Source organism: Electrophorus electricus, chromosome 10, assembly GCF_041902795.1.
Source record: "Electrophorus electricus isolate QZ-2024a chromosome 10, ASM4190279v1, whole genome shotgun sequence".
NCBI lineage: Eukaryota > Metazoa > Chordata > Actinopteri > Gymnotiformes > Gymnotidae > Electrophorus > Electrophorus electricus.
This window is the reverse complement of record NC_137506.1, coordinates 15,025,777-15,037,086: the sequence shown is the minus strand read 5'-3', so window position 1 is coordinate 15,037,086 and position 11,310 is coordinate 15,025,777. Positions and strand designations below refer to the sequence as shown.

At 39.0% G+C, this 11,310-nt stretch overlaps 1 protein-coding gene across 5 annotated transcripts in view; it reads right to left on the bottom strand.

The window, feature by feature from the left end:
- The window catches only part of kif26ba (kinesin family member 26Ba), a 75,982-nt gene that overhangs the window by 7,926 nt on the left and 56,746 nt on the right, over positions 1 to 11,310 (bottom strand). For 4 of the 5 annotated variants that reach the window (XM_081721597.1, XM_026999851.3, XM_081721599.1 and 1 more), the window contains exons 6-11: positions 10,024 to 10,236; positions 9,524 to 9,617; positions 6,326 to 6,588; positions 4,648 to 4,831; positions 2,079 to 2,238; positions 110 to 281 (exon numbers count right to left, since the gene is read on the bottom strand). In XM_081721597.1, coding sequence (XP_081577723.1) covers positions 110 to 281; positions 2,079 to 2,238; positions 4,648 to 4,831; positions 6,326 to 6,588; positions 9,524 to 9,617; positions 10,024 to 10,236 — 1,086 coding nt within the window. The remainder of the gene's footprint in view (positions 1 to 109; positions 282 to 2,078; positions 2,239 to 4,647; positions 4,832 to 6,325; positions 6,589 to 9,523; positions 9,618 to 10,023; positions 10,237 to 11,310) is intronic. The other variant, XM_081721598.1, reaches the window with a different exon arrangement.

Here is an 11,310-nt window from a genome sequence, read left to right as displayed (position 1 = left end):
AGACACATCAATTTGGATATATGCACATGACAAGGTGCATAATGTTGTATACCATATAGTAATACCTGAAGGGAGAACAAGGGGAATAGAGTTAAGATCTGGGTCATACCACGCTTACTTTAGCCTTCTTCTTCTTCATCCTAAGCACCCGAGAAGCAATCTGAAGAGTAGAAAGTGTCTCGGAGAAGTTGCTTGGTGAGGAGGATATGTGGGCAATCATGGTGGTGCGGCAGTTCATGTTTCCTAAGGACTCCCGTAGCAGCATGGTTAACTTACTGTCCCTGCGAACAACAGTGGCTCAATTTGGTTAGAATCCTCACCAAAAAATTTAGATCAGTTGGAATCCATAAATGAATACTACAGATATTTCAAATGAATTCAGAATCATGTATTTCATGGTGGTTAATCTGGTATCTAAGACCCATCTTAAATTCTACAGCACTTCAGAAACATACTTCAGGAAAAAGAAAGTTTCATATTACTTTTTCCTATAATGCTGTTTTCTTTCTTCATTTCTGTTAATAAAATAATTGCCTGACCTAATGCATCTCATAGTAGGCAGCATTTCTAAAAGCTTTGCACCACAAAGAGGGCTCATTCAGCTACCTCATAAGATGCAGTCCTGTTTTATAAAATTAACAGCTTTCAAGCAGACTCTATTTTGTTACCAGAGAGGGGAGAGACAGAAAGAAAGAGAAAAAGACTGTTTTTTATACCGTTACATGGTAACCCTTTTAGAAGACACATCTAAGGCAGTGTGATATGCTCATATGTCCTGTCCTGAAAATTCAGGACAGGACATATGAGCATGCCATAGTAAATACCTGTGAACTGAAACACATATGAGTGGTGGTGAGGGAATAAAGTATACTTACATGGCTACATAATTATATCATATTCAGTGCCAGCATACCTTTATAAGATGTAATTTAAAAATGTGTGAAAATTCTGTAAGAACATATATCTGCAATCCACTCCCTATGATAGTCATAGTGTTACAATGTATTTCAAAATAATGAAAGCTCCTTATAGGAGAGACATTAATATTAAATTGAACTACTGACAATATAATATCTATTCCTTGTGTTATCTGGTGAGCTGCTGTATTGCTTTAGTAGCACAATCACATTACTGAGAACAAATGTTGATATAACTCAGCAGGTACATTAGATTATTTGTGTATTTCTTCCTGTGGAAGATAATTACTTCCAAATATGATGAAATATTCAGATTTAACTTTAAATCACAATGTTCAAATAATCTCATTATATGCATGGTTTAATATGAACTTTAGATTCAGTAAGATTTTCTAAGTATTTACTATCTAATTAAATTTAGATCAGGGACTTTTGAATTTTAATGAATTTATGTTACTTTTGTATTAATTTAAGTTTTTCCCCAGCAAAAGTCACAGTACTTATAAATAACACTTTAATCTCATCTCCTCTCTATGTAGGAAAGGCTATGTAGGAAAGGCTGCTTTGTGATGTAAAGTCACAATGACTAAATTAGAGTACCAAGGCATAAAAGCCATGTGTGCCCTAGAAGAAGAAAACAGGAACTAGACATTATTGACAGAACTAAATTGCTGAACTGTTCATTGTAGCCTCTGAAAGTAATCAGATTAACCCAGATTAACAGCCATGGGAATTAAGGTAACAACACCTGTGTAATGGTTTTGCAAAGTAGACAGTGTAAAAAAGCATGAATAGGAAACAGCATCTGTCTCTGTAGCTCTGCTAGGCAGGTGTATACTGTCAGCTCTCTTCTGAGAGATAAAGGTTTTATGTTTTCCAGCCTCATTATGGCTTTGTCCCCAATAACTGGTAAAAACAAAGGTGCCAAATGGCAAATCCAAATAAGGATGACTGGTACATTCTACATCAACATGCTCAGGGTGCTATATTGCCACACACCAGTAGTGACCTAACTCCTATCACTACCATAAATAATGATATAGACACCTTAGACATCTTGAATTCAACCTGTAAATCACTGGGTATTAGGTTATGCACAGGTTCTGTGTGACTTATACGTGCTTTAAAAGAGTACATTCACATGGTTTTAAAATACCTTACTTGTAAGGGATGTGTTTGCTGCCATTGACCAGGGCAAGGATGACATTGCCAAGGGCAGAGAGGGAGAGACAGAGTCCCACGCCACTGTCTCGAGTCTTACTCAGAACCTTCACACAGCTACCCAGGTCAATGAGGTGTAGACGGCTCCTGCCTCCAGACACTGACACACACACGTGCACACATACACAGCGTCAAGAGTTCCTGTTTCTGGCGGCGTCATCATCAACAGCAACAACAACAACAAAAATAATAATGAAATGATCTAATTACAAGTTGACTAAATGCTACGGTAGACATAGTAGTGTGTGGTTCTGAAAAAAACAACAACCCATATATATATATATATATATATATATATATATATATAATTATTTATTTATTTTTTTCAAAAGAGAAAAAACACTCAGGCCTTAATTTGGTAAGAGTTTACATGTATAAAATTTATATGGGGCAGTTACACCTAAAAAAAACAAAAAACAAAAAAGGAGTTTAAACTGAATGTGTTGAGGCACAGGGAGCCAGTGTAACTGATATAGACTTGGGGTGATGTGGGCTGGTTTTCTAAAATGTAAGACAATTCTCGTGGCTGAATTTTGAACATATCGAAGTGAGCGGCTGGTTTTGTTTGGGATGCCAATGAAAAGAGATTTGCAGTAATCAAGACGGAAGGTGATGAGTCTCAGTGTCTTGTTTGGAGAGTATGGGCCTAAGTCTAGTGATATTGCAGAGATGAAAAATGCATTTTTAACCAGTGACTTGAGGTGGGATTCAAAAGAGAGCATGTAGTCAAGACCTACACCAAGGTTCATAACTGAGGATTTGACCAAGACACCGTCCACATTGAATTTAAGATCAGAGAATTTTGAGATTTTAGATTTAGAACCAATAGGTATAACTTCTGTTTTTTTCAGGATTTAATTTTAGGATATTTATGTTCACACACTGTTTGAGATCTTGGATACAAGAGAGTATAGCAGGAGGTGGTGATATAGTGCTATGCACAGGATGGAAGTCAGACTGGAAAGCTTCAAATAGAGCCTGAGTATTTAAGGTTCGTATAGAGCAGGAGAAGTTAAGAAAGACTGGACAGGAAAGGTTCGAATAGAGTGGAAGTATTTAAGAAAGATTGGCCTTGAAAAGTTCAAATAAAGCTTGAGTATTTAAGAAAGACTGCAGTTGAGAGGGTACAACTTTTCTAATACCTTGGCTAGAAAGGGAGGATTGGAAATGGGCCAGTAATTAACAGGGAGTGTTGGATTTAGTCCAGGATTTTTTAGGAATGGGGGTGATTGCTGAGGTGTTGAGAGTTGAAGGAACATAACCTGAAGTAAGGGATGCATTACTAAGGAGACAGATGGGAGAAGAAATAGCATGAGATCACTTCTTAAGAAGAGGACGTGGGGGCAGGATCATATTGGCAGGTAGAGGAACTAGATTTTACTATAAGATCAGAAATTAGGGAAGGTTGGATGAGAGAGAAGGCAAAAAATTGATCATCTGAAGGGATCCATACTCTCTATTGTTGAAAAAAGGTCATTACATTTTGCTTGCATTGTCATTCATGAGGGTAGCTTTGTAAATTAACCACATGACCTCCACTAACTACATGTGCAAGCTAATAAATACAACTAGGTTAGCTAACTAGACCTCTTAATTGTAGAGTTTAGTAAATAAGGGGTACAGAATGAATGTAGGGGCAGTAAATTGAAAAATGAACATAGAAAATCATCATGACTTCTGTTTCTTAAAGATGACAAAGTGATTGTACATGCCACAGTATCCAGATAAATGAATCGCAATGTTCAGATAAAATTGCACAAATTCCGAATCTTACACATTCAGACTTTCAGATGTTGTGTTTTCCAGACTCACACCAACCTCCATTTGGCTTGTTTGAATGTGTGTCAAGACTGAACTACTAGAGTGAGACTGAGAAATCTGATTTTGCTTTGCCAAACAGAAACTTTCATGTGATAATGGAAACTATCCATGTTCTCTGGAAATAGCTAGCTAGCTAGTATGATAGCTCTTCACATAAAAGCACCCACCTCATGTTAGCAATAGCACCTTGTATTATCACATTCAGGCTGAGATCATCAAACACTACTCCTACAGCAATGAAGCAACACTTTAGAGCATAATGAGGAGTGATAGTTTGATGCTCAGGTTGTGTGAGTGGGTGTGGAGAGCACAACGAGAGCAGAGCTGTTGTTATGGCTGCCTTTAATGAGCAAGGATTGTAATTATTGCACCATTAAAAGCTCCAATTAATGATGCTGACCAGAGTCCATAATTGGTTCAAACCTAAGGCTTCCAGCATCTTATTCAGATTAGACCATAACAGAACTGTAACAAATTATTCACAAAAACAATCCTAAAACTAAATTGTTGAATATAAATCAAGTCAGTATTGTAAAAGAGAATGTGTCAAGTTACTTACTTGTGAATATATGAATGAAAGCTAAATTCTGTTTCTGGATTACATTATGCAGCTAAGTGATACACATGTCTAGAAGCCCCTCTTAGAGAGCTGCTCCGGTGCTGAGTGGTGGGCCGCAGCTGTACTCACTGCCGCCTTTGCCTGTCTTCTCCATGCGGTACTGGTAGATGTGGAGCGTGAACAGCATGTGGGACGTGCGATGCTCCCCTTCGCTGTAGTCAGGCCGGCTGCTGGTTCTTGAGGCAATGGCTGCATCCAGGAAGAGGGCGGCCTTCTCTGCTGTGGGTGCTCGCAGCTCGCTTTGGTTCTGCAGCTGCAGGTCCAGGAGGGACAGTATGGAGAGAGTGATACGTGATGTCAGGTCAGTGTGGAGATACAGTATGGAGAGAGTGATACGTGATGTCAGGTCAGTGTGGAGATACAGTATGGAGAGAGTGATACGTGATGTCAGGTCAGTGTGGAGATACAGTATGGAGAGAGTGATACGTGATGTCAGGTCAGTGTGGAGATACAGTATGGAGAGAGTGATACATGATGTCAGGTCAGTATTGAGATACAGTATGGAGAGAGTGATACGTGATGTCAGGTCAGTATGGAGATACAGTATGGAGAGAGTGATACGTGATGTCAGGTCAGTATGGAGATACAGTATGGAGAGAGTGATACGTGATGTCAGGTCAGTGTGGAGATACAGTATGGAGAGAGTGATACGTGATGTCAGGTCAGTATGGAGATACAGTATGGAGAGAGTGATACGTGATGTCAGGTCAGTATGGAGATACAGTATGGAGAGAGTGATACGTGATGTCAGGTCAGTATGGAGATACAGTATGGAGTGAGTGATACGTGATGTCAGGTCAGTATGGAGATACAGTATGGAGAGAGTGATACATGATGTGAGTAACACGCCGTATAATGATACAGCCTATACTCGAACACATAACGGCTACCCACTGCAGAATGGAAAAGTGTTACAGATAAGCATAATACAGCAGCCAGTACAGCAGCATTTTCACTGGTTGTACCAAAATTTGTAAGTTGTGCAGTCTGAAAGCATAAAATAAACATTGCAAGGACACCATATGTTGATGCAGAGTCAAGGAATTTTAAGACATGTCCTCAGGTCTAACACATGCATCCTGTTTGTGCTGATTAAGTGTGCCTTCTCCAAGAGAGAGACCAGTAACATGGAACGGCTTGCCTGCGAGGTATCATTATTTCAAAACCTGATTAGAGTCCCTTCAACATGTAAAGGCATTTGTTAATAGTGACAGCATTATTTAATGTTGATTTTATTTGTTTTTATTTATTTGCCAAATTAACTTATGATAATCCCTAAATTAGCATGAAGAATTTTTCCTTACAGGCAAACAGTATGACAAATATGCTACATTTATTACTTTCATCTTATCGATGACCTCACAGTCAAGCCAGCAAATCACTGTTAAAAAAGGAGTTCATCTGCTGTCTGATCTCTTTCCCTTTTATTTTAATTTTCCAAAACACTTGGACTCATAAGTCTACCACAATGGCAACACTGTCCATGTTTTCACAGCAAAATATGTGACATAAATGTGACAAATATGCTCTGAAAAGTTTCTGTGTAGAGTGTTTATTTCTAAATTTAGTTTTAATAGCATGGATCATTTAGACTATTCCCTGCACACTGCAGAGAATGTGTTGTAAGCACAGTGGGTAAGATTTTAACAATGACTGCAATTAAAACACAGGCCTCAATTATTTGAAATCTCTATGCAAGTGCTAATACAGTCAACAGCAGCGGAAGGAGTCAGAAGAGCTGTCTCACCTGCATTCCACAGATGGGGTCTTCACAAAGGTAGACCCCAGGGGACTGGCCGTCCTGCAGACTGCCTGTAGCAACTTCAGATAGCAGGTCTTTCAGATTCTCATCTTTGCCCCATACCTCCACGGCAGACACGCGGACGGAGAAGCGTGCTCCTGTCTTCTCCTTCCGTTCATTAATGATTTTGAAGAGCCAGGAGATGGCACAGGGGATGATGCCCAGGTTCTGCATGGAGTCGTCTTTTCCAATCATAGTGTAGGACTTTCCTGTACAGAGATACGCAGCACGGGTGACTTGAACAGGTAGGAACAGAACACGCCGGATTAGCAGCCTGAACCAGGAAGGCTGCGTTGGACCATGACATTCACTGAATCATATTCTCTATATTCTCTATTTAATAACTATAGTCGCTGTATGTGTTGTAGTGCTTTCAGAAACAGTGTGTTTTAATTTATGTTACTGATTAACACAGGGTACTAAAAGCATGGTTTAAAAATGACCTGAAACCATTCTTTTGAAGTTTTATTTATAAATGTAGCCTTTTAGAAATTTAGCCTTTTATAAATGTAGTCTTACACTTACTAAAGACTGTCATAAACCACTGTCTTACACTTGCTAAAGACAGTCGAGGATGATCCATTGCATTACAGCATGAAAATTATAGTTTTGCATAATCTCCTTCAGAAATATTGACTAAATTCCCCTGCCTAATTAATATTCTTCAGAATTCCGAAGCACTACTTTCCAAACAAATAACAAATAAACAAACACAGCCCCCTCTGTCAGAGCACTGACATTTGCCATATGTTACCATGGAGGAGTAAACGCATAGCCCATGCTCGAGTGCTGGGCATCCTAAAGCTGCACAGCAGAAACAGGCCGCTGCCAGCAGGGAGGGAGGGGTTCTGGATTCAGATCTGATCTGAATTCTCCTCCTCCTGCTGTGCACACCAGCAACAGATCAAAAGTGGCACTAAACAAAGCCATATGCCACACCACATATTTACGCTACATTTATCTTCCTATGAATGTGTGTGTGTGTGTGTGAGAGAGAGAGTGAATTTAATGTTACTTTATTCATTGCCTGATATCTGTGTGTGTTTTTATTGGATTGTTGGTAATCTGACTTGCTTGAGGAATATATTCAGATGAGTGTTGATTAATCTGACTTGCCTGAGAGAAGCATTCAGATGAGTAGTGTTGATTAATCTGATTTGCCTGAGATATGCATTCAGATGAGTGCTGTTGATTTTTCATCTTCACTGAGTTCCTTATGTTTTATTTATTATTTATACTTAAACTAAATCTGCATGATGAAACTTCATAAGCACTTGGTTGGATTAAATCAGTTTTTACGTTGAGTTTTAGTGCTCTATAGATTTCATTTGGCCAATAAAGATTGTGAAAGTATATTTGGCAGTAGGGATTAACCAAAGTATTGCAGTTTTAGAAGTGCTACTATTCAGTCTATTGACTAATTTGAGGTTTGTATGTTACAACTGTGTCTACTGTGCTTCTTCCTAAACTCTACTAAAATGTCCCATTAATGGACTGTACAGTCCCCCATATTCATTCCCACTGCAAAACCATTACTGACCTGGTGTTATCTTCCAGCTATAAAGTGATATTCACATTTTCCTGAAAGAATCTTTTCCATTATTTAATGCTGTTTGGCTTTGACTTTCTGGGAGGAAGCTGGATTGATGCTCTCTTAAATGGGGCCCAAACCAAAAGCCTGTAATGAAATCAGCTGGATGGAAAAAGCCTGGAGGAAAGCCTTTAAGATCCAATCACTCCAGCATTTCTCGTAAGGTTTTACAGACATCTATTACAGCCATCAAACTGTCCCTCAGCTTTATTGTTTCTGATTTATTTGACCACTCAACAGTACAGCATACAGATAGCTCTTGGACTGATTGTGTAATGTCATGTAATATATGGAGACTTGAGAATAGTCTTTTCATTCCTGCCATCATGAAACTGTAAGCTACTTTAATAGTAAGGGTCTTAGCCACATATCCTCTCAGGAAGTAAGACAGATGGCACTAGGGAAGCTGGCAGGTCAAAAGGCACTCATGTTAATTCATACTTGGTCTCACATTTGTTCCCAGGGCAAAACAGGATATGTGATTAAAAAAAACATCATGTTTATTGAAGCTACTTGATCTCCTTCACAATACACTGGAGCACATTTGGTTTATTCCAGCATTAAACATGAGTGATAACAAGGGGCCAATTAACCTGGACACATTATTATTCCATTGCAGTTCACAGCGCTTTGCCTGTGGCTTCATATATACTTCACATAATTTCTTGATTTTATGATTTAAGGTGCTATTTTCTTTTTAGAAAATACAAAAGGTAATTACACCCATGCCACTAGTGGTGCAGACTCTGAATCTTTTCTTAGCTCTTCCTAAAGCGCTGCTTCAGGCAAGCTGCTGGGAGCCAACTATGTCTTTCTGACCAAAGACATCAACACCCAGTCAGCAACTCAGTTTCCTGCAATCTCCAGTGGAAACAGGTGCTTAATCATTTCACTTATGTACTCCAGAAACAACAACAGAGACAATTCTCTGTGATTTGCCATAGGTACAAGGCAAATTTTACCAGTTTAAAGTGCTGGCATGCGAAGTGTCAGGACAGGGCTGTTCAGGATCTAATTTAACATAAAGGATGTCAAAGTGACACAGAGATGGAAACATTACAGTGTATGGATTAAGGGCCTGGGTTTCATTACAAAGACATGAAAAATGGCTGCATGAAAGGGGCACTTGCGCAGGATTAGAAATAGGGAACACTGGAGCTTTGTGACAGGGTCTGTTATATTAGCGAAGCTTTGAAAAGACATTAATCTTCCTGCAGGCCATACGCTGTTAAACACAGCTAGAGACTGCAGCTCATACACTGTTAAACAGAGGTACAGTTAGACAGAACTAGAATGTTAAACTGATCTATAAACTGTTAAATTGAGATATAGATTGCAGCCTGGATGCTGTTTAACCTAACTACAAACTGTTAAACTGAGCTATGCTGTTTATTAGCAGGAGCTCACACCCTGTCTGTTAAGTAGCTACAGACTACAGCCCATAAGTCTGTTGTCCATTTAGTTAGTTATGTAGCAGATATGCATGAGGGCTTTCTCTAGTGAACATTATGGGCTCCATTTTTGCACTAGGAGAACACAGTGACATCTCTCACCCAGTTTGGAGTGACCAAAGCAGAACACACAGCCATCAGCTCCGTTGACCACAGACTGGATCACCTCTGCTACAGTGCCTGCACAAATCTCAGCCTGGGGAACAGTCACAACAAATTTATTATTATTATTATTATTATTAGACAATGTAAAAAAAGCACAAATGTTTCAAAACTGTGTCAATAATAAACATTATTATTAAACAATAAAAAATGTAATAAAATATGATATAATTCCCTAAAGGATTATAGAATAGCATTATGGAATATAGCACAAAGATGATCATATGCTCAAATATGTATATTTTTCAGAACTCTCTTTAAGCTCTCTAAGAACTCTCAGAAGTCTTTTATTCTGCAGTGAGCATGAAATTCTGGGCTAAACAGAACAGGAGTACTGAATGCAAGAGTGTGTAATATAGTCTATATGACAAATATAAAAATCTGAAGTTCAGTCAGGAGGCATGGAAAGATCTTAATTGAAAGAAAATTGAAGGGCTTACTTGTGAGGCATCATGAGAGAAGACAGCGTCGAAGGCGAACATCTTAGGAAGAACCTGGCTGGAGGTGCCCCGCTTCTGGGCTGGGTTCTGCTGGGAGTTGACCTCTGGGTCCATGATGGTGACCTGTTTTTTACGAGGGTCCACCTTCAAGAAAGAGCTAGACTCCACAGAATCAGCAGGGGGCACAGGACACACACGCAACATCACTTTAACCTGCACATAAACAGAGAAAAAAGAAAAACTACCATTAAAATTCACATTAATCTCTTTTACTTTTAAAGCCAGGGTATTTTGTTTTCTATTCATTTATATATGGCTGATTTTAACTAGGCCCCAGGTTTGAACATGGGGTTAGGTAGGGGTTTGGTAATACTACTGGAGTTGGGCTTAGGTCAAGTGAACTTCTCTGCTATATGGTGGCAGTGTTTAAAAAAGGACAACACACTGGAAGCCTGCAGAAATGTATGACCATCCTACTGGTTCCCAGCACAGAGCCCTAATGCACTACTCCCACCCCTACTGTGGGAAAAAATAAGATTTTGCCCTGAGAGTACACAAGATTTTTCTATGATTCACTTTGTCTTGGATCAAAGGCTGCCAAATCTTTTCATCTCCTTTGTTCTGACATCACTTTGTTTCTTTCAGAAAAGAACCATAGCAGACTTTCTAGATAAGATAAGATAAATAAATAATGTGGTGACCTTCTTTGCCAAGATTGCCATATTATTTATCTATTCACCTCACCCAGCATAGAGACTGTGTGATGGGTGAGCAGGAAACAGGAATGTTTGAGGGGTTTCTGCCAAGCACAATATGAGCAGACTGCAGATGAGCATTCCAGTACTGGCAAACACAGCAGTGGGATTACAGCAAAACATTTACTGAATCTCAGGATTACAGAAGACTGAATGGCATGTATACAGAAAAAAAAACAAGTGGAATAATAAATCTATTTTCTTATGTATCTAACAAATTAATGTATTAAACACTGAGCATTGAATTACAAGATATGAGATATCTGATGAAGGACCTCTGTCCAAAACAAGGCTTATATATACTTGATATGCTCTCATAGGGCTCAACTAAGCTATCTCTTTGCACAGAATTAATTATTGAACAAGAACAATCTGATGAGTAATGACTGATGAGCTGAACAGTGCTGCTACAAAGGCTCTTAGCACACCACCAATCAGAAGCCACAATCACAGCCTACCAATCAGAAACCACATTCACACCCTACAAATCAGAGACCACTATCACAGTTCACCTATCAGAGACCACTACCAC